At 36.9% G+C, this 24,077-nt stretch overlaps 2 protein-coding genes across 4 annotated transcripts in view; one reads left to right on the forward strand and one right to left on the reverse strand.

Annotated features, from left to right (window-relative positions):
- Positions 1–2,716, reverse strand: part of CENPC (centromere protein C) — a 105,859-nt gene extending 103,143 nt beyond the window's left edge. For both annotated transcript variants that reach the window (XM_069594224.1, XM_069594223.1), the window contains exon 1: positions 1,784–2,716. In XM_069594224.1, the coding sequence (XP_069450325.1) occupies positions 1,784–1,834 (51 nt within the window). In that variant the 5' untranslated portion in view covers positions 1,835–2,716. The remainder of the gene's footprint in view (positions 1–1,783) is intronic.
- A 924-nt stretch (positions 2,717–3,640) lies between these two features.
- STAP1 (signal transducing adaptor family member 1) overlaps positions 3,641–24,077 on the forward strand; it is a 31,038-nt gene continuing 10,601 nt past the window's right edge. Inside the window, exons 1-5 of one of the 2 annotated variants that reach the window (XM_069594232.1) lie at positions 3,641–3,863; positions 12,171–12,242; positions 17,920–18,033; positions 20,054–20,110; positions 23,532–23,704. In XM_069594232.1, the coding sequence (XP_069450333.1) occupies positions 3,744–3,863; positions 12,171–12,242; positions 17,920–18,033; positions 20,054–20,110; positions 23,532–23,704 (536 nt within the window). In that variant the 5' untranslated portion in view covers positions 3,641–3,743. The remainder of the gene's footprint in view (positions 3,864–12,170; positions 12,243–17,919; positions 18,034–20,053; positions 20,111–23,531; positions 23,705–24,077) is intronic. The other variant, XM_069594233.1, reaches the window with a different exon arrangement.

Here is a 24,077-nt window from a genome sequence, read left to right on the forward strand (position 1 = left end):
TGGCATGCATGCAGAAAGCAGCCTGTTGCAGCTCTTAAGGCAAGAAATGAGGAAGCTGTTATCCCAGAGAAGTGAACTGGTTTGTTCAAGGTCTGGAGCTGGTTAGCAGCAAAACTGGCTTCTCTCCCTCTGCTTCAACACTTTTTCTTACCTACAAATTTATTATTCACCACCTAAAACTTGCAATATCTGTAAGAGGATTTCTATTGTAATGGTGCAGTGGTATAATGATGTTGAAAGTCATGGACAGGTCCAACTGGATAATAATATTTCAACAGGATTTTTGCATTTTGTCAGTTTTGGGGGATATAATTTGAGCATTGTTATATTAAGGATCAATTTTACTTGCAAGCTGGCAAATCAAAGAAACTTACAGAAGCTGTTGAACTGGTTTCTTCAGTACTACTTTTCTTCTATTCCAACCATTGATGATTACCACTCAAATCACTTCCTTAGTATACTGAAACTAAAAATTAATTATGGCTTTGTCTCAAAAAATGTACTTGGACTTATATTTTATCATTTAAAGTTTGGGGTAGCAAGAAATAGGTCTCAATATAAAGGCAAGGCAGTAATTCTGAATCTTCATCTCCCAATTTCAGTTTCAAGCTGTATTGAGGTCCTTTAATGGACCGGAACTTGGTGGTCTGGAGTCTACCGATAAGAAAGTAAAGGAGAGAGAAAGAGGCTGATATTCCTTGGTTTACGCAGAAAGCCAATAAAGCACCTGCACGGGGCTTGCTCTATTCACGAAAGCCTCAGGCACTCTCTCCATGGGGTGAAGGCACAGAGCGCCTTCTTGAGAGGGTCTTAGAAGCCCAGGCAGGAAAGTGAACTCAGAGAGCCTCTGTGCTCCAGGGGATCAGCCTGAAAAAGAGAGAGAGGGAGAGAGAGAGAGAGAAAGAAAGACACGGGGACCAGAGCTCTGATGGAGCAAAGGCGTTTTAATCAACATGGTCTGGGCATATATACTGTCTTACAAGGTAGTTATTCTCAGCAAAGATAAAGATTAAAATTCCAGACTTACAAAACATAGGCGATCCATATATATATAGAGAGAGAGTTGTAAACAATCACTTTTACCGTATGGTTCACAAGAAGGAAGAGGGTACATATCCCTATATAGAAAAAGTAATGAAAGAAATGCCTGGACTCCTCAGCCCCTGGGAGAGGCTTGCCTCTCCTCTTGATTCCTGAGTATTCAGTAATTAATAAGGAACAGAGAATTCCTGACAGATCCAAAACAGCACACAGGAAGCCTCCTGTTAAATGCTTCCTGACAAAGCTGTTTTCATTTTCATAATGTATCTGAACACTCTTTAGTTTACTGATAATCAGTCTGTATTGCTCCGCCTGAGAAGAACTTATTTGTAATTCTATGCAATTGCAATGAGTTTCTCTATAGAATTCCTTTCTCCATAGAACTTCTGTCACAATTAATCTTCAGACATTTCCTCTAGGTGCTCAGTCACCTGAGAATACTTTGTGGCCCAAAGGAACAAATGTCCTTTTTTCTTTGAAGCTGAATAATTCAGTTTCTCATTTCACTAGAAATATTTTATTCAGACTATATATCAAGTTTTTTTTTTTAACTTAAGCCAAATTTAACGGAAATCCAACCACTCATATTTCCTTGGGCCTCCTCCCCAGATTCCCCTAGATCTCGACCTTAGGAAATGCACTAGTGCCCCTAAGACTCCGAGTCTTGAATAAAAATAGCTCAAATAAAATTTTCAGGCTTATGACTTAAAAGCAATGAGATCCAGATAACAGGAGAACTCACTGTTCTGAGGAGTACTAAGAAGCCAGTGGGGCTCAGTGGACTCATACTCATGTGGAGTGCCAGTCAGGGAAGATTCCAGGCATCTTCTTGTGGGTTATCGCTTGTATGTTGCCAACTACATCATGCATGTGAATGAAAAAGTTAATCAATAGTACATCTAAGAAAGAAATGGAAAACTTTATTCAAGCCAACCTGAGGATTATAACCTTGGGAACAACCTTTCAGATAGTTCTAAGGATTGTTCTGCTTATTAGAGATCAAAACACCATCATAAAAGTTTTTGAGACAAAGAGTTTTAGGTCAAAAACATATTGACAGTTTACACATGCCACTACAAAGCAAGTGGTGGGTCATCACACCTCCTTACCAGATTGAGAAGGAAGGTTATCTCCCAGGGAGGCCTGATTAATGCAGATACACAATACTGAACACACTGAAGGGGAGAGAAGAGGCCCAAGTGGGAAGAGAAACATTTTATGTTTAAATTTTTCTTGTCTGGCTATAAAATAGGAATTTTATTTCATCATACCTCATTTTGTAGACAGTCTGGTTCCTCACACCTACAGCTGAAGATCCAATAGAACCATACTGGTGGGGAAAACCACATGGTCTTTCCATTAGGAAAGGAGGCTCAGATTGTAGATTCCTGTATTGCTTTGACTGATGAGAATAGGCTAGTCTAACAGGGAAGAATGCTGAGGGCTGCATTCTAGACCTCAAGCAACTCTGTAATAATGCTAAGCGTGAAATAGCAAATGGTGGAACCTTTCAAGACCCCTGCAAAACAAACCAGATTTCCTTCCTGTGTTCCTCTCTCCCATCATTCTTTGCACAGTGCTGTACCAAATCCAGTCTCTCAAGGAGCATTTTCCACAAACAAATAATTAATGCATTTGGGCCTCAGTGTAGCTCTATAAATCTTACTAGGTAGCCATACCTCATCTATGCATCATAGCACCAGTGATCCTCTGCTTAGAAAGAAAAAGGAACAAAATATAAGCTTGAAAATTTACAGCTTTCTCTTCCAGACATATTTTGCCAAATATCCACTGGTAAATGACCAACTCAAAATATTGATTAACAAAGAAGTAAAAAATATCACATTCCCATAACTGCAGTTTACATTTAGTGAACCATCAAAATGGGCATGGGATAAATAGCACCATTTTTCTAAAAATTTAAACAAAGTTCAATGCTGAAATGCAGTCCTCCCTTGCTATCAGTAGGTGATCAGTTCCAGGACCCCCACAGATACCAAAATCCTTGAATGCTCAAGTTTCTTATATAAAATAGCAGAGCATTTGCATATAACCTACAAAATCCTCTTGTATACTTTATATCATCTCAGTTATTTATTATACTTAATACAATATATGAAAAGTTTTCAAAACATGGGAAATTCAAGTTTTGCCTTTTGGAAGTTTCTGAATTTTTTTTTTCTAAAATTTTCTATGTATAGTCAATTCAATCCATGTAGAATCTAGATAGAAGACCAGCTGTACCTAAAACAGAAATAGTATTAATATAGTTATCCTATTAAGTAATTTTTAATGAAGTGGAACTAATTCAAGTCATGTCTTCTCAGGACAAAAACGGGCAGCAACAAACAAAAAAGGTGGGAGAAAACAAACATGACCTTGATGTCTCCTTGAAAGTCCATAATCTCCACATCTGTTCTCTTCATCCTCTGGTGATATTACTTTTCTGTTTATTTTGCTATTGTAAGTCTAAACACATGTAGGTTCCTAAGAGATTACCCTATCAAAGTTGGTCTACGCCTGTTCTTTCTTACCTCACAAAAAGTAAAGAAAAAAAAGTGCGCATATGTGTCCTATTGGTGGTTTAAACTCTTAGCTGGGACTTCCTCTTTGAACAGTTGCCCTTTCCTCTCACACAAGGGAGATCTCATTTTGTCTGAAACTGGATAAAGTTGAAACTAGCCACACACCAACGAGAGGGTATGATGGCTAAGAAGCCCCCGAAACCAGCCCCACGCAGGATCTTCCAAGAAAGGTCAAAGATTACTGCTCTACCCTTGTACTTTGAAGGTTTTTTATTAGTTAAGCGGTCAGAATACCAGGTAAGTCCACAGATGATCATATTAAACTAGAAGCTTCTGTCTTAATGTAAAATTTATTTTATGGTGACATGATGAAACAAGGGCCTTCTTGTTTCTGCTAAAATTGAACCTTCTTTCCTGAGGTAAGAAATATGATCCCAATTTGCATAATTTAAATACAACATATGGCTTGAACTCACATGTGCATATATATGAGTATTATGTATAATAATATAAGATTCTAATGTTAAGTCACTAATGTAAAAAAAATTCCTAAATTTCCAAAAAATGTATTTAAACATCACAGAAAAGTTTAGCTTAGAAGATAAAATGTTTGGTATATATTTTCTCTGCATGTACTACTATGCTTCCATGATGACATGTACTATTAAGATAAAATTATACTATTCCTGAAATTAAAACTTCTGCTCCTATTCTGTTTGATTGAAGTTTTTAAATAATGATCAAATTATTTTTTATGATAAACTTTTGAAAAAATTGAGACAATGATAAACTTGACAATGTTTAAGATTCTGTATAGTTAGTTATATGTTCTAAGACACTTTCAAGATAGTGATTTTAAAAGATGATACTTAGGGTGCTCTATGGGTAGGTGTACACTAAGCTACATAAATACATTCACCCTAAGAAAATTCACAAAGCACTCTGTATTTTTTTAAATGTAAAAATGAAAACATAATTAATTAAAATCAGTGCTTTTGAAATACTAATTGTGGATAATTTGAAATGAATAAGACATAAACACAGAAGTGTGTTTATGTGACTAAAGAAAAAAGAAATAATTAACTTGGGTCAAAATTTATGAAATGTTAACATTAACTGAAGCTAGAAAAACATTAGGTTTTTGAGAAATGCCTTAAGAAATGTTTAATAACAAAAATATATTTTCTGAGGATTTATTAATGCTTACAGAAAATTTGTGTATGTAAAAATATCTGTAGCAGCACAATCATATTTCTTGTATATATAATCAGATCATTTAATATTGGAGAGGAAAGACATGGTAATTTGTATTCTGTTATGGGTATTAACATGAATTAGTAATATCTGTCAGTTACATGCCAGGAAAGGGGAGTTGGGAAAAAGAAATGTTTAGACTATAATTTAAACTTGTCTATTTATTGAAATTTTTCCAAAGACTTTGTAATGACTGTTTCTGGTACTGGGTTCCCTTTAGTGTTTAAAAAGGGCATTCCATTGGTCTGGATAGTAGAAAAAAACAAAGATTTTAGAGTGTCAGTAAAACATGTCTTTACCTAATGGTTTTGCCACTTATATTCTGTGATTTTATACACGTTACTTAATTTCCTTGAGACTAAATTTCCTCAACTGTAAAATGGAGAGAATATGACTTACCTCTCAAGGTATAATGCCTGGGATACAGTCAGTGCTTAATCAATTCATTCATTTAAGTGGTGTTTATTTTGTGTTTCCTATGCACCAAACATCACACTCAGTTTCAGAGAATATGAATAAAATACAAACCCCTACCTTCGTGAGGGTTAGGTTAGTCAGAAGTGATGACTCACTTCACTTACCCGAATGCCAGTCTAACTTTTCTTAGAAAGCATACTTTGAAATGGAAAGAATAAACTATAGGTGCAAATGTTTTGGAGGAAATTAACTTATGCTTCCACTTGAATTCATAGTAAAGTATCTTTTACTTATACATCAGAGAGAAGAGAGCAAGAGAACGACAGTAATGTCTACTAACAAGGTGGTTTCAAGGACTAAAGGGATAACAAATATAAAACACCTGCCTCATACTAGAGATTAGATTCATTCTCCTTCTATTTTATTATCTATCACATTCTTATTAACATATGAAAATCAGTTTTTAATCCCGCTCAAAGGAGGGCCATGGTGATAATTAGATTGCTTGAAAACAGAAGCATGGAGAGAAAGTTAAGGAGAATACTGGGATTTCTAAACAAGTGGCAGCATAGTGCCAAAGAATTTTTGAAAGGGAGGTGAACCAAAGGTATATAGAAGGTCTTCTTTGACAGGGGCACTTTTAAGAATTAAGGAGATTTGCCCTTAAGAAAATGTGCCAACATATACCATTTTAACCACAATTCCAAGAGTTCCATGGATCCGAGGTCAGGAACCCATAAAAGTACATAATTTTTATGGTGAAAATGTGGGAAAATTTACTTAACCCACAACACTAGAATTCTGGATGATTAGATATATTAGATAATAAAAGTCATTGCTGCTGCTGCTGCTGCTGCTAAGTCGCTTTAGTCGTGTCTAACTCTGTGCGACCCCATAGATGGCAGCCCACCAGGCTCCCCCATCCCTGGGATCCTCCAGGCAAGAACACTGGAGTGGATTGCCATTTCCTTCTCCAATGCATGAAAGTGAAAAGTGAAAGTGAAGTCACTCAGTCGTGTCCGACTCCCAGCAACCCCATGGACTGCAGCCTACCAGGCTCCTCTGTCCATGGGATTTTCCAGGCAAGAGTACTGGAGTGGGTTGCCATTGCCTTCTCCGAATAAAAGCCATTAGGTGCTACAATGAGATATCCATGGCATTACAGCTTTTAGAAATGTACAAAATTCTTATTTTGGGGGAACTATTTGAAAATAAGAGAGAATTTGGGTAACATCTCACAGTTTCTTCAAACTGTGATGTGTTCAAATTAAAACAATGATATGTAATATGTTTTATTAGCCTGAACATAGAATATGACCATTAAAATAGCTTCAAAGTAACATTTCTCTCACTAGTCCTCCAACTGCCACTAATTCATTTAGAAAAATTTTAGGACTTGGCTGTGCTCTCAAAAAGTTCTCTGTGCTAGTGCTTTCCAAATTTTTAAAGTAACACACTCCTTTCAAGAAAATATTTTGAACGTAGATCTCTAACATAAGAATATTAGTTTAGAAATTATGGTGTGCTCCTGTACTAAGTCCAAAAAATGACTGACTATATGCAAGAAAAGAATTAAGAAAGATGAAATAAATGAAATAGAGATATTCTAAAAGTTTCTTCCCCAATGAGATCATCTTACATGCTTCCGGGGTTTAGTGCCACGCTTTGTAGACTACTATACAACGGTCTTCCTTAAGCAAAGAACCTTTATTCACTCACAAGAGAAAAAAAGGAAGGAACTTTTTATTGGGGACAGGGGATAGAGAGGAACTTTACTGGATTTGCACTGTCACCTATTTTAGTAGTTACATCAATGAGAAAAGAGTCCTGGGTGCCAGGAGATGTATCAGTCCTCCTGTAGAACTTAGGCAATCCCTCATATCTTTTCATCTGTTTCCTGTTTTGTAAAATGGACAGTTACTCTCTTGTATAACTGAATGGGTTGCTGTGATGATCAAATGGACTATATGAGTATATTTTCTTGAGGTGTTGACATGGGAGATATGTTAGGCTCTTAATATCTTGTCTCTCTGGTCCTTATAATAATTTTTCTGGGTAGAAATAATTTTATCCACTTCAAGATGGGTGAATTGTTGCTCACAGAGTTTGTGTTCAAAGTGCCTCACCATAAAGAGCCCAGCTGGGATTTTATTGCAAAGCACTTGACATCATGCTGCCTTTCAAAAAAAAAAAATCCATTTATTGGGTTTTTCAAGATTGGGGATGTCTAATCACTAGATTCTTCATCACACTGAGCTCAACAGTAAGCTCAGTAGACTTTCAAAAACACTGCTTAATGAATGAAAATAATAGTCACATTAGACTCTAAATACAAGGTCATCTAATGATAATGAAGCTAGTGATAAATTCAAAAGGCCCATTTCAGTATTTTTTACTTCAGCAAGGACACAAGTGACTGCTTAAAAATAAGACATCTTGTATTAAATGTATTTAATTCAAAAACAGGTCCTTCAAATTTAATTTTTAAAATATTTATGTTATCTCTGTAGATATAAATATATACCTATATGTTGGTCATTACAATTGATATTTATAGATGACTTAAATTATACTAGTTTCCAGGAGCACTTCTCAGAAACTAAATCAAGACTATGACCTGCAGTTCTCTGCATACCAAATGTAAATTAGAAGTATTCTTAGGTTTGTGGCTATGGTTGGTGTTCACAGAGCCCACTGATATTTATAATCTTCCTTTTCCTCCTGGCTGCCTTTTTCTCAACTCAGTGTCCTTTGTTCTTGCTTCTTCCCTCATTTAATAAACCCTCCTTTATCCTTTCTAAAAATCTATGTTTATTTATCAGTAATGCTCCCATGTTTCTTTCATTAACTCTGCAATTCATACCATTCTCTCATGCCTGAACACCTCTATAATTTTTCTCAGAAGCATAGATGCATGTATGCATATATATGAGAGAATGCAATAAACTTTGACTGCTGTTACTGATTTTAGTTTTTCTATCTATGGTAGGTTAATACTGATGAGGCTAATTAAGAAGATTAACAGAGTGGTAGACTTTCATACAGGCTTTTCTCTTGTTTTCTTTTCCTCCAGGAATCATAAAATCGGGTTTGGCCTTGATCTTAGATGCCATACTTCAGTAAAACTACACAATCTGTGATTCAATTCTCTAACCAATATGCCTATGTTCCAACTCCTCCCCACTTCCTCACCGCCATCATAGTTCCAAAATATCATGTATCCTTGACTTGCTCCTTGCATTAAGAGACTTCCTATTAGAGCAGAATGTAAAAGCCTTAAAAAGAGAGATATGATTTTTTTTAAAGCTCCACAATAAAACGGAATTGTTTTATTATTTAATCTCAAGTCAATTCTGAGAAAATTCAAGTACTCTTTCAACAGAGTGACAATATACTTTCACAGTGTTTACAGAACACTGGGCTGATCGCAGACAGTATAGGTTAGCAAGTTTTGAAACCAAATTTCTCAATGCAGTTTTCTCTCTCTTTACTTAAGACCGTATGAAAGCATGATTTCATATAGGAATTACAATGAATTTCATTATTCTAGTTTACAAAATTTCTTCTTGTACAGAATCCCATTGAAAGAGATCTATTTTAGAGATTTTTAGATGCCACCACTGTTACACACTCATGCCAATTACCATGTGGAAAGAATGTTACTCTTATTAATAAATTCTATCAATATATGGATTAGACTCAAGACTAAAACTGTGTTGACACTTTACCCCAGATTTAAGTAGTCTTTAGGATTTTTTTTTAATTGATTTGGCTGTCTTGGGTCTTAGTTGCAGCACATGGGATCCTCAATCTTCCTTCGGAATACAGGATTTTTTTTTAGTTGAAGCGTACAAACTCTTAGTTGCTGCATATGAGCTATTAGTTCCCCCACCACGGAATGAACCTCTGCCTATCCCTCTTGGAGACCCTCTGCCACATAGCAGGAACAGAGCAGAACATCCTCTCTGTGTGGTACGCTGAGTTAAGACGGCAAGGGACTGAGCTGAGGACCCTGTCTCCCAGACTTACCTCTTAGATACTCAGTCCTACTCTCTGCAGAGGAGTAATTCTAGCAGTACCATTCAGGATAGACTGGAGGGCGAATGAAAGCAGCAGAGACAGCAGGCAAAGGGTTACTTCAATGCCTTTTTTTTTTTAATCCTATGTGAAAATAAGGAAATAAAAAACTTCTGATGGGGGCTGAAATTAAGGTTTATTCTGTTGCCTTATTAAACTGCTTGACTCCAAGATGTGTCAGGTATATATTGGCATCTGGATTTCAGACAAGAGGAAAAATCCCTGCGCAGTTTTACAGTTGCTCCTTTGGGGACCATCTATTGGCTGATAACATCAATCCTATGCCCTTTGGAATTGTTCTTTTCTTTGGTCTTCAGTTATTGGTTCAGGAAGCACCAGCAAGTTCGTTACATTATGTTATAGCCCACTCTGTGTTGAGAGGTAGGAGGAAGAAGAAAGAGCACAAGACTTGGACAGAGAAACTGTGCTCCAAGTTCTATCTCTGCCCCTGATGTAGGTTGCTGCAGGACTACCATCAGTTTGTTCATTCCTCACTGTATACACTCCCTTTGGAAATATGACTTTTCTGCTCCTTCCATAAAGACACTGAGTCTATTTTCCTGCCCCTTGAATCTAGATTGGGTCATGCTTTGATAAATGTGACAAAAGCGGAGAATCAGGCAGTACTTGCACTTTGGGTTTTGCCCTCTCTTGTCCCTGGGCATTCCTTCTGCCAGCACGGGAACACGTCTAGGCTGCTTGCTGACTGGAAGGTGAGACTGCATGGAGTGTGATTCCAGTTGTTTCAGTGGGGTGGTTTCTAGCCCCCAAAACCAATTCTCTGATTCTCTTGGATATCAACTGGGTGTTCAACAATTCAGTTCAATTCTGATACTAATTACCTACTCAAATTTAGCGAAGACCCTATAGCTTAATTAACAGCTGAGTCCCACGAAACTACCTCCTACTTCAACCACTAGCCCCAAGTCCCAGATCTCCTGTCCTTCTCACTGACTGGCTATAAATCAGGGTTCCCAGGACCCTTTCCCAAGATTTGACAATTTACTAGAATGGCTCACAGAATTCAGGAAAACACTGCTTACATTTACTGAAAAGGGAAACAAATGAACATCTAGATGAAGAGGTCGAGGTCTGGAAGGATCCAAAGCATGCGTGTTACGGTCTCTGTGGAGATGAGGTATACTACCCCTCTGGCATATGGAAGCTTATTAAATCTCGTCATTCAAGAGTTTTTATAAAGCTTAACCTCTTCCTTCTTGGAGGTTGGTAGGTAGGGCTTAAAGCTCCAACCCTCTAATTATTTGTTCTTTTGGTGACTAGACCCATCCTGAACCTATCTAGGGGTCCCATCTTAAACTACCACATTAGTAAAAATTCTGATACGATGTAAAGGGGTTCACTAGGAGTAACAAAAACACTTCTATTAGGAAATTCCAAGTGTTTTAGGATCTCTATACCAGGAACTCGGGAACAAAGACTAAATATATTTCTTATACTAACACACTCAGTCATTTTACAGTCCCAGCCAAGACCCCAAGCAAGTGAATGAGGGCATCCTAGACCATTAAGTCATAGCCAAGTATACCTGGACCCAAAGTATCATCAGTCAGTCAAAGGATGAGGAGAGATAGAAAATGCTTGCTGTTTTAGTCCACTAAGTTTTAGGGTGGCTTGATATACAGGAAAAGCTAATATAGCACCTTATCAGCCATAAAGACAAAGTGAGAAAATAGTTCTGTTAAGACCATGAGAAAGGTGGTTGCTGTAATTCAGAATCAATTTAATCTTGAGCTTTCTGAGAGCCAAGGAAAATTAAAGCAAGATGGGTTATAGTGTCCCCATTATTTGAGAAAATTAAGTATATAAATTCTGAAGAAGTGACCAACGTTTTGCTGATCAGAAAAAGGCAAATGCTATGTCATTATTAACGAGCTACAAAATACCATAACACGTAAGAGTGTCTTCACATTTATAAGCAAAAGAAAAATATTCCTCATTTGATTTTGTTACATTGATCCTCCATATAAGTCAAGATAATCTAACATCTGAAAACCCAGCTTAGTAAACCCTAAAGCAAGGAAAGATCAACATGTTCATAAAACTAACTGGTATTTTTCAAAACATATTTTTGCAAAGAGCTGGGTGTAAAGGTAAGTGTTTAGGATTTTTTTTTTTAAATTCTTTAACCACTCCCCCCCAACTACCACGCTTTCCATTCTTTTGTAATACAGCCACTTTTCATAGAATGTTAAGTTCTTATCTAAATAGCCTTTCACTTGGTCTAGAGCCTTACTAGACTACTTAAATATTTTAAACTAAAAAAAAATTGTTTTTCTATAGAACTCACAATAAAGTGAATATGTTAATTATGAAATGTTAAGCACATGAATGTGAATTCAAATTTCAGCTTTGATTGTGTTATTTTTATCATTATCAATTGCTTGTATTTCCTTGATCTATATATTTATTGAACCTAAACTATGAGCCATGTACTATGCTAAGTGATCTATGTGTTTTAATTCATTCAATCCTTTCAACTGTCTTGGAAGGTAGACATAAAATGCTTTGTTCTAACCTGATCCCTTGATTACAGGTGCAAGCTTTCATTGAAACTGCACAGAAAGTTGAGTCTTGAATCAATGAGGAAAGTTTTGGAAAATAACATATTTAAATACAAATCAAATTACATTCCTACTACATGCCGCATACTAAAATTTGTGAAGGATTTACTGGAGGAATTAAATGTAAAATTAAGCCATAAAAGCAGGTTATTTATCTCAGGATAAAGAAGAACCATATATCACACAGAAATTAAGAAAGTTATACAGGGAAATATCAACAGGAAAATAGTTGAGTATACATAATGAAATAATGGTTACAATTTCTTTCCTCCAGGAGTATAAGCATTACTGGACAGAGTTGAGAGGAACTACACTTTTCTTTTACACAGACAAAAAAAGTACAACAGTAAGTAGACATATTCAGCTGATTCAATTTTTTTTCCAATAAATACTTGCCATATAGTATTCTATTATTCATTCTTGTCTGTTATTCATTTTCTGCCTTCTGAAAGTAAAGACGTGCTAATATAACCAATTGAAATAAGAACATTTATATCTGTGATCCGTGGTAAAAATTTCCTGGGCAACTCAGAAGGTATTAACTCATGTTTTTAACTTTGCATTCTTTTCTTTCTGAGCCTGATAACAAAAACTTAGTTGAGAAGTGATAATTTTAGCTAAACATCTGGATTCAAATTGCCTACTACCAAGTGATGGCTTTAATTTCCCCTACTTTTGGTCTTGCTGTAGCATGTATTTATAATCTGAAGGGAACTAGATGATCCCAAAGCCTGTTAACATAGAGTATGTCACAATTTAAATTTTCTAGAAAGACACAAACAAACCTCATAAGACAGGACTTTGAAGAGCTCAATCATGAGGATAACAATAAAGAAATTCTGAGATTATTTATTTGTATTAATTCTAAATAATTGATTTCTATTTCAATTTATCCACAAAAAATTGAAAATGGCGCATTTCATTTTTTTCCACAAATAAAATGTAGCATTTAGTAGCAAATGCATGCCTACCTTGGAATGCTATGCCTATGAGATTTTATAATCCAATAACAATATAAATATTTTAGACCATGGATACAGTAGCCCACACTTCTAGAACATGGTTATCACATGACTAGATTGAATGAAAGATACAGAAAAAGTGTCTGTGTGATGTATCTTACCTGCAGGCATTTCAGCACCATTAATAATAGTAAGCAAACAAACAGAAAACAAACTTAAAATGGTCATCTTTCACCAGATTTCTGGAGATAAGATTTATATAAGTGTTTTTAAATACCATAAAATAAATTTTAACAAAATTTCTCTGTCTTGTCTCCAAATTCCCACTGATGTCAGTGAAAATAAAAGACCTTGGCCTAAACCTTGTACAATACACGTATGTGAGAGAGTTAATAGTTACTATTTACTTACTCCATGGCAACAGAGGTACAACTTAGTGATTGGGATATGGTCTTTAGGTAGACTGCCGGGGTTGTGTCCCAGCCCTGCTCCTGTTCATAGTGCCATTTTGGGATCTTGGGCTATTTACCTAATCCCTCTGTGTCTCAGTGTATCAGATAGGGTACTGGCAGGAAACAAATTAGGTAATTCAAAGACAGTTTAATGAAGATACTACATTCAAAGTAGTGGAGAGGAAGTAGGAAAACCACAAAGGATAGTACAGAACCTGAGGCTCTGTAACAGTGCCCCATTACCACACCCATGAGGAGAGGAAAGAGGAGAGTACTGAGAGAGCGGAAGACTGCCTTGAAGAGAATGTGATCTTTGACAGAGGAAGCAATTGTACAGAGTAATAAACACCCGATCTCACTCTCCTTGTTGCTTTGATCTCCTGCCAGTGTCCATCAGTGTTCACCAGTGTTCCAGCCCAACAGAAGTCAGAGGTGAAGGAAGCCCTTCATCCTGTCCAGACAGCTCCTGCTCCTGGTGCACAGTGTTAGATGGTGAAGGAATAAAAGTGACTCTAGAGGAGCAAACGAAAGATCTCCAACATAATCAGTTTCAAATCAAAATTAGGATGGAAACAGTAGCCCATCTCATAAAGTCCCCCCACCCCCACCCAAGTTAAAGGCAATAGTAAATAAACGGACTAAAGAGAGTCTAAAGACTTGAGAGTAGCTGGCATATAGTAAGCATTTAAGCATTTTACATGTATTATCTCATTTAATTTTCACAACCACCCTAAAGAGTGGGTACTATTGTAATCCCAACTTTCTAGATGAGAACTGTCACATTTAAGATTAAAAAACTTATACATGATCAGAAAGCTAATGCAAGGAGTATAACCAGATCTTGTTCTTGAGCCAGCATTCTTAACCATGACCCATGAAGAGACTGTGGAATAATGAAATTCTGTGGAATTGCTTGTTAAAAGAGGATGCAGACTTTTGGGGAATTTTTTCAGTGATAGTTTAGGAGAAAGCATAGAGATAGAACAAATGAGATCTGTAGATACTTAGCCTGTAAGAAGGGAATAAAAGCAATGACAAATCTAGAAAGCGTATTAAAAAGCAGAGACATTATTTTGCTGACAAAGGTCCATATAGTGAACACTATGGTTTTTCCAGTAGTCATGTACAGATGCGAGTTGAACAATAAAAAAGGCTGAGTGCTGAATAACTGATGCCTTCAAACTGTGATGTTGGAGAAGACTCTGGAGAGTCCTTTGGACAGCAAGCAGATAAACTAGTCAATCCTAAAGGAAATCAGTCCTGAATATTCATTGGAAGGACTAATGCTGAAGCTGAAGCTCCAATACTTTGGCCACCTGATGGGAAGAGCTGACTCAGTAGAAAACATCCTGATGCTGGGAAAGGTTAAAGGCAGGAGGAGAAGCGGGCAACAGAGGATGAGATAGTTGGATGGCATCATCGACTCAACTGACATGAGTTTGAGCAAACTTTAGGAAATGGTGAAGGAAAGGGAAGCCTGGCTTGTGCATGGGGTCACAGAGTCAGACACAACTGAGTGATTGAACAAGAAGAAGGGAAGAATTTAAAGCTGCCTTTAAATATTTGAAAGACTGTCAGGCATCATGTGAAAGAGTCACTGAATCTGTTTAGTGTTATTCCAGGGAAGAGGGACTAGTTCCCATGGATGGAAGCTGTCTAGGGAAAAACGCTTAATACAAGAAAAACCTTGCCACAGGCAGAGCTGTGGAGGATGTAAGTTTCATGTTGTTCAAGATGTTCCAACACAGGCTGGATGGCTGCATGGAGGAATACGCTGGGGGAGATTCAAGCATCAGAGGGCAGCTAGATTAGACAGATGGCCACTAAGGGTCTTTCAATACTACAATTAAAAACAAAAGATAGACTCCTTTCTTCTAATCAGTAGATAAGCTTATGATACTTTATCTAACTGCACCATTTCTTCCTCTGTTGCTTCCTCCTTTAGCTTTAGATAATTTACCAGAAAAAGATTCTGTGTAATTTAAAAATTTTGTCCCCCTTCCCTTATACCTCCGCTTCTATTTTTAATTGTTTTTTTGTTCACTGAAGATAAATAGATCAACCCAGACTTACCCTCAACCATATCAATACAGGAATAACTCTGGAAAAAAATTCATTTCCTTATTTTTATGCCTTACCTTAGTCAGAAAACAAGAATAAGTATACTTACAAGAATATAATAAAATAAGTTATATTGGGCACAACAGAGAGGAAAGTAAAGGAAATAAAAAGAAGTCAAGAATGAGGGAGATTTAGCAAAAATTATAACTAATATAATAATACCTAATAAGATTAGAGATGGTAGTAATCTTTCAGACATTGCAGAGCACATCTCGTCAGCCGGATTCAGACCAGGCCACATAGACCAACTGCTCAGAAGGAATGTTTTTATTATACTAGAATAAGATAGAAATGTCTTAATAGGATCCTTATAACCAGCAGCATGTCAATCCTGAATATTCATTTGAAGACTGATGCTGAAGCTGAAGCTCTAACACTTTGGCCACCTGATACAAAGAGTGACTCACTGGAAAAGATCCTGATACTGGGAAAGATTGAGGGCAGGGAGAGGAGTGACAAAGGATGAGATGGTTCAGTGGCATTACTGATTCAGTGGACATGAGTTTGAGAAAACTCTGGAAGACAGTGAAGGACAGGGAAGCCTGGCATGCTGTAGTCCATGGGGTTGCAAAGAGTCTTAACACAACTGAGTGACTGAACTGAACCAGCAGCATTTGGTAAATGCTGAACAATGGCTTAACAGGAAAAATTATATATGAACATATATATTTATTAGAGTATTACCGATACAGAGAATGTGTAATTCATAGTTAAAAAGTAAAATACATACTCTTTACTAACTTCCATATAGGCAATTAATTCTCACAGAATACTTTTACTAATTTTTTTGAACCTGTATCTGTAGCCAATTATTATTTAATTATGATTTGACAAATGGAGTTGTTTTCCAATCTGCTGTTTCCCTAATATTTTTATTGTCACTAAATATTATATTTGACATGAATGTTGGCCAATGTTTATGTTTACATTAATGAGTAGGAGGCAAGCAAAGCAATAATTATGTATGTAAGAATGTCACCCATTTGTCAATGATGTGAGCAACATCTTTGTTGAGTGAGATAATGATTTTAGAATTATGGAAGAATATTTTGTCATTTTTTGTTCTGTTTACAATTAAAAAGCTTGAGAGACAGCAAACTTTAAAATTTCATCTGCAGTGCTGACATTCTCCCCTTCATTTTCTGAAGTTTAGATCAGCAAACTGTGGTCTTTGAGCTAAATTTAGCCTATGGCCTGTTTTTGTATAGTCTATGAGCTAAGAATATTTTTCACATTTTTAAAGTGTTGTTTAAAAAAACAAGCATTTGCAACAAAAGTATATGGACCACAAAGCCTAAAACATATCCTACTTAGCCTTCGTAGAAAAAGTTTGTGGGCCCCTTGGACAATTAACAAAATAAAACCTAAATCAAACTTTAATTTGTTGTTGTTTAGTCGCTCAGTTATGTCTGACTCTTTTGAAACACCATGGACTGTATCCCACCAGTTTCCTCTGTCCATGGGATTTTCCAGGCAAGAATACTATAGTGGGCTGCCATTTCCTTCTCCAGGGGATCTTCCCAACCCAGGATTGAACCTGAGTCTCCGGCACTGCAGGCAGATTCTTTACTGCTGAGCCACCAGTAAGGTTTGCCAATTTTCAAGGTGTAAAAACTCCCACCATGACTAATTTCACCCTATCAATATTATTTCACTGTACATGGGGTTGGAAAGAAAGGTTCAGCAGCACATCGTCACAGTACGTTTATAGCATTTTCACTACATAGAAATAAAGATATAAATAAATACAAGAGTACAGAGAATGCTATATATTGCTGATGCTGCATCGCTTCAGTTGTGTCCGACTCTGTGTGACCCCAGAGATGGCAGCCCACAGGCTCCCCCGTCCCTGGGATTCTCCAGGCAAAAGCACTGGAGTGGGTTGCCATTTCCTTCTCCAATGCATGAAAGTGAAAAGTGAAAGTGAAGCTGCTCAGTCGTGTCCAACTGTTCACGACCCCATGGACTGAAGCCTACCAGGCTCCCCCGTCCATGGGATTTCCCAGGCAAGAGTACTGGAGTGGGGTGCCATTGCCTTCTCCTGCTATATATTAGGGTTGGCCAAAAAAGTTCTTTCACATTTTTCTGTAAACATGAAAAACTTGAACAAATATTTTGGCCCACTGGACAGTAATATAACTAGGAAAACAGGAGTTTTGAATTTTAATTACCTTTGTTGCTAATATGACTAATTTAATTTTATGTTTATACAATTTAATTTTTAATAATGGCTATGCTTAACAATTGGCTTGCAAAATTCCTCAACATTTCTCAACTGGCTTTCGCAAGTATGAGTTCACCACCACATAATACATTTTCCGATGCCTCTGGGTTGGGAAGGGGTGCCACGCACAGCTGAAAGCCAGGATACCATGGCAAGTACAAACAAGTTGAAATGAAGATATTATTTATTTTTCTTCCTGCTAGAATTAATATCAACATATATTACTTATGAAGTAATTTAATCAGATTTCCCTTTATCTTGCAGTATGTTGACAAGTTAGATATAACAGACCTTACATGCCTTACTGATCAGAATCCAACTGAAAAGAACTGCGTAAAATTCACCCTTGTTTTGCCAAAAGAGGACGTACAATTGAAGGTGAGTGAGAAGAAATTAGACTTAAACAAGTCATAGTGATAAACTGCATTCACTTCTTCAAAATGTTAAAAGGAATTAAAGAGGAATTATGTGAGGCACATCAAGTCCTATATTTTGTTAACATTTCTTGTCTTTTGCCAAGAACCACAGTTTTCTAAATAAGGATTTGAAAGGGCACATTCCCTGTTTAGTATACAAGCACACTGAAACCATATACTTCTGTCCTCTGGCAAAGTCAGAAATCCATCTCACCTGGTGTTTTTAGATAGTTGTTCTTGAATTGGCATCTAAGAACTCAGCATTCACTGAGTTCCCAGATGATTCTGAGACATGTCCAACATGATATATGTTTGGAACCACTGAAGTAGACAAACTCATATTTCACAAACTGAGAGACATTCTGCTACATAAATGGCCTATGTTAATCAAGAATACCAGTGTAAGAAAAGCCAGAGAAATACTGGACACCTGTTCACATTTATGAAGACTATGAAGTCAGAACAACTAAATGCAAAGTGTGATACTGGATCAGAAAACAAAAGCTATAAAGAACCATTAGAAAAATGAATGAGAATTGTTATATATACTCAATTTGTGAAATATGGACTTAATCTTGTAAAACTCTAAACTCTACAAAGGCAGAGATGTTTGTTAAACTTACCACTGTATAACAGTACCTATATAGGAAAAGGTTTTTATTCTTGAATTGGCATTGAAAGTGAGCCAGTGAAAAGTCAACCGACAACTGCAACATAGAGAATTAACTTGCAATTGAATAAGATGCAGTTGGATTTAATCTTCAAAGCGCTGGTCCTTTAGCTTCAGTGTACCAGAAATCACTTGTACTCAGGAAATGTGAGGTTGCATTCCCAAGCCTCTGAATCTGCATTTTAAGCAAGCTCCCTGGATAATTCTGATGTGGCATTTAGAGAATAACCTTGGAGTCAGATGCCCAGATTTGAACTCTAGTTGTTTTATTTGTTAGTGTGTAATTATAGGCAACTTATTTAACCTCTTTATTGCCTTGGTTTCTTCATCCAGAAGTAAGTCTTAACTCAGATGTAACCCTCTTACTGAGTCCTACCTGGACCACTTTATTAAAATTGCTGTTTTCCCTCTCCCCTCACCACTAATGGCGTTCCCAATCTCTCTTAAACTTGCTCTACTTTTTATTTTCTTATTTCCACTTGAAGTTAAAACATTTACTCACAATTATGTTTATTATTTATTCCTTACTAGACCCTAAACTTTCTGAGAATAAGGAGTTTTGTTTTAGTCTTAGGTGTAAACTAGTATATAAAAGTGCCTAGCACTTAAAGACACTCAATGAGTATCTGTTAAATGAATAAATCTGTAAAATGAAAATTTTTTAAAAAGTCATTTTTTTTGCACAATTGCCATGACTCAATCAGTTAATATAGCTGAAATGCTTAGAACAGTAGCTGACACTTAATAATAAGCACTTAATAAATGTTGGCTGTATCAATAATATTTAGAGCTAAGAACTGGAAGCTTTTAAGGTAACTTACTACTTGGGTGCCTCAAACTTAAAGCCAATCAGTGTTAAATATCAGTAGGGGGAGTAACTGTGAACTGACAACTGCAGAAATAAGTGTGCTAACACTGACATTTTTTCAAATTAAATAAATATGTGCAATTTTACTTGTTTAGTAAGCAAGCAAATTAAAGCTATGTACTTCTGTCTTCTGACAAAAGAAAATGGCATGGAAATATTTCATAACAAATACACAATAATGGTTCTAAGCAAAAAGGAAATTGAATTATTGCTTAACTGATTTTAAGTGGTTTAAAAGATACTTGACTTTTTAAAACTTTGTGCTTCAATAGAAGACTATGCATTTTGTCAATCTTGCTGGGTTTTGAGGGCTTACATATTTGGGGTCTTATAAAACAGTCATGTGAAATTCTACCATTATTCTAAGTTAACAAAAGTATTAATGTTCATAGTTATTCATGTCTTTCCCTCTTTGTCCTTACCTGTTTTTGTCTTCATCTTTAGACAGAGAATACAGAAAGTGGGGAAGAATGGAGAGGCTTCATTCTTACAGTAACAGAGGTAGGAAGGATATTTTTGATTGACTCACTCATTCTACAAATATTTACTGACTGAACACTTACTATGAGCCATGATGACTGAAGGGATTGGTGTTATAGTAATTGAAAAGTACAGATATAAAACTTTACACTTACTTATGAAATTTTTATTTTTAGTGGGTGAATGAAAAGGAGAAAATAAGCAAGAAAACAAACAAGAAAATTTAAAATTGTGATAACCTTTATGAAGAAAATCAACAGGGCAATGATTCTAGCTGGTGAATAATAGGTGGTCAGGGAGATCTACTTTTCAGTTTTATCCTCTGGACACAGTGGTCCTTTGTGTATTCTGATATTCAGAGCTACATGGCATCTTCTAAAGTATTTTCCATCTCCTTTTTATTCATTTAATACATATTTATAAAATGCAGAGATGGATTTTATTTATGTGCTGTGCTCAGTTGCTCAGCTACATCTGACTTTTTGCAGCCCTGTGGACTGTAGCCTGCCAGGTTCCTTTGTTCACGGAATTTTCCAGGCAAGAATACTAGAGTGGGGTACCATTTCCTATTCCAGGGAGTCTTCCCAATCTAGAGATGGAACCCGTGTCTCTGTTGTCTCCTGCATTGTCAGGCAGATTCTTTACCACTGGGAAGACCCAGATTTTATGAATAACATAGGCAATATGACAGGGATTTCTTTGGAAGGAATGATGCTAAAGCTGAAACTCCAGTACTTTGGCTACTTCATGGGAAGAGTTGACTCATTGGAAAAGACTCTGATGCTGGGAGGGATTGGGGGCAGGAGGAGAAGGGGACGACTGAGGATGAGATGGCTGGATGGCATCACGTACTCGATGGACGTGAGTCTGAGTGAACTCCGGGAGTTGGTGATGGACAGGGAGGCCTGGCGCATTGCGATTCATGGGGTCGCAAAGAGTCGGACACGACTGAGCGACTGGACTGAACTGATGACAGGGACAGATTATCAAAATGAAAAGTGACCTTTCAACATTTTTTTAGTGAGTCTTAAGACAAAGGGAAGCTTATCTGTTCAACTCTGTGGCATCTTATCTGAGACAAACAGTAAGATCTACCTATGAACAGTTATAGTCAACTGTTGCAGCAAGATAAATACCATTATTTTAAATAAATCCACTAAGAAATATGAGGTACTTTGAAAACCAATTACCTAAAGGGCACCATGTTTTCTAACACTCTTAGAGGACGTGAAAACTTCCCATGTGTGTTAGGGTCAGATAAAGACAGACTTTATCCAAAGTTAGTTTCTAAGTAAAGGCTTTACATTCACATGAAATAAGCACTGCACTTTCAGCCAAAAACAAATAAAAGTTGGAGGTTCAACTACCACATAGGAAAGTCACAGAAAGCTAGAAGAGTAGGATTGTTAGAGATGTAATAGGAGTATTGACTTGAGGGGAGGGTAGAAACTCTTTGGGGAACTGCATCCCTTCCCTCTGTTGTGGAAAGTCACTATTGTGTGTGTGGTCTGGCACTTCTTATACTGGAGTACAATATCCCAAAGGTATGTGGTTAGGCATCAAGGAATATAAAACTACTAGGAAAAAACTTGGGTTACATTTTTCCTAGAATACTATATTTGACGTTTTGGCACAAAATATTTTTTTTTAGTTTTTCCCCTGGGGTAAGGATAAAAAGGCGAAGAGTTGACTCATTGGAAAAGACTCTGATGCTGGGAGGGATTGGGGGCAGGAGGAGAAGGGGACAACAGAGGAAGAGATGGCTGGATGGCATCACTGACTCGATGGACATGAGTCTGAGTGAACTCCCTGATGGACAGGGAGGCTTGATGTGCTGCGATTCATGGGGTCGCCAAGAGTCGGACACAACCGAGCGACTGAACTGGACTGGACTGGAAGGATAAAAAGCATTTTTTTAAATTAAAATGTGCAGAATTAAAATAAAATTCATGTGAACTTTCAAAAGGTGACAGTTTGCCTCAAATGTTGTGCTCTATGGTAGTGGTTTAGTTGCTAAGTCATGTCTGACTCTTGTGACCCCATGGACTGTAGCCCTCCAGGCTCTTCTCTCCATGGGATTTTCCAAGCAAGAATACTGGAGTGGGTTGCCATTTCCTCCTCCAGATCTTCCCAACCCAGGGATCAAACCTACGTCTCCTCCTGTATTGCAAGCGGATTCTTTACCACTGAGCCACCAGTTGTGCACAATGTTCCCAGGTCACTCTGTGTGTACATTCATACCATACTGTCGTTAGGGCAACTTTAGTAAAAGTTTCAGGAACATAGTCTATAGTTGAAAGTGCAGAGACATTGCTTTTGAATTAATTAAACTGGAGTTTGAATCCTGGCTCCTCAACTTTCTAGCTATGTGACCCTGGACTAGTTATTTAATCTTTCTGAACCTTTTTTTTTTCCTTTAATTTGTAAAGTAGGAATAGCAATGTCTATCTTGTAGCATTGCTGTGAGGATTTACAATAGCATGATGCTTGGGGCATAACAGGCAATTAATAAGGGACAGCCATTTCATCAGTTTTTCCTCATTCTTTTTTCTGGATTGATATATAAGGGAATGACTTACTGATTATGAGTTAGTTATTCAGAAGAATACTCTCTAAGATTCATTAGATAATGTGTAAACAGAAAATTAAGTTCTAGTGTTTTCTTCCCACACTCCAAAGAACTTTCTTATACACCCCCTGGAAAGTGTGTACCCTATTCTGGAGCTCAAAATGATAATCAGACACAGCTGACTATTTAGGCTAGGTAGTTTCACATAAAGAAAAACATTCTACCATTTAGATGATAACTTCCAAGAGTACATAGCTGGTCATAATGAAGTCTAAATCAGGGGTATGCATATAGCTAAGGTGAATATAGATGACTCAATCCAAACACATTCTAGAAAAGCTATTAAAAACAAGTTATTAAAAAACCTTAGTAGGTAGAGCAGTATCATAATTCTAATGCATGAGTAAAAATTCAAAATATAAACACAAATACATCAAAAATATGGATCTCTGATTGCTGATTCTCAGTCATTTAACAAATATTTCTCTCAACCCTGTTTGCCATATGGCTGGGGTTACCTTTCCAGGTTACCTTTGGGACAGCTGGGCAACTTGCATGTGCTCTGGGACTTCCCTGGCAGCGAGATCCAGTGAGCTCAGAATAAAAAAATGAGAGATTTGTTTTAACTTGAATCAGCTTGTAGTGCCAGGTACACTTTATTTTGGACTAGACCAAAAGGAATGTTTCTTGGAAGAAGAAACTAGTTGGTTTAGAGGCGGTTCTAAGACACTAAGATCCGCTATTCATGATCCTCTCCTTCCATCTCTGTTAGGTAACTGAAGCTTCTTAGGACCAGAACAGGCTCATCTTTGCTAAAACCAGTTAGTTACTTGGCTGCCTTTCATGTTTGCCTACTCCTTTAATTGGTTTCAGCTGTCAGTTCCCCTACATGTGTCACTCCTTCCTGGGCAAGTAATTAGACTGCATGAAGTCCTAGAGAAAGAAAAGAAAAGGAGGATTGAGACAGAGCGGACACCAAGCTCATCTCCAGAAAAAGGGAAGCAACCATTTGAAGATTATGAGGATGTACTGAACCCTATGCCAGCGTAAGTGCACCATGAACTCCAGTTTGCTTATTAGGTTGTTAAAAGTTTCTAGTTATGAAGGACAGCTAGTCATTGGACTCATTAAACCAGGAACAATAACTGTCTTATGGATATACAGTATATCTCTGAGCTCTTGCGTTCAAGCCACATTTCCTCTTCTATGTTGTATCAACAAATGCAGACCTGAACTAAGTTTCTTACCACAGAGGAAATCCCCTTCCACCCACACCTTTAGACTAAATAGATATTTTTTTTCCAAAGAACAAACCTAAATAAAAATTCTATGTAGAAGGAAGGAAGAGATGTTTTTTCACTATGAAACTCTATGATTGACTGAGTTTCTATCAGGAAATTGGACCAAAGATTCAAGCTA

The sequence above is a fragment of the Ovis canadensis genome, chromosome 6 (genome assembly GCF_042477335.2).
Source record: "Ovis canadensis isolate MfBH-ARS-UI-01 breed Bighorn chromosome 6, ARS-UI_OviCan_v2, whole genome shotgun sequence".
Lineage (NCBI taxonomy): Eukaryota > Metazoa > Chordata > Mammalia > Artiodactyla > Bovidae > Ovis > Ovis canadensis.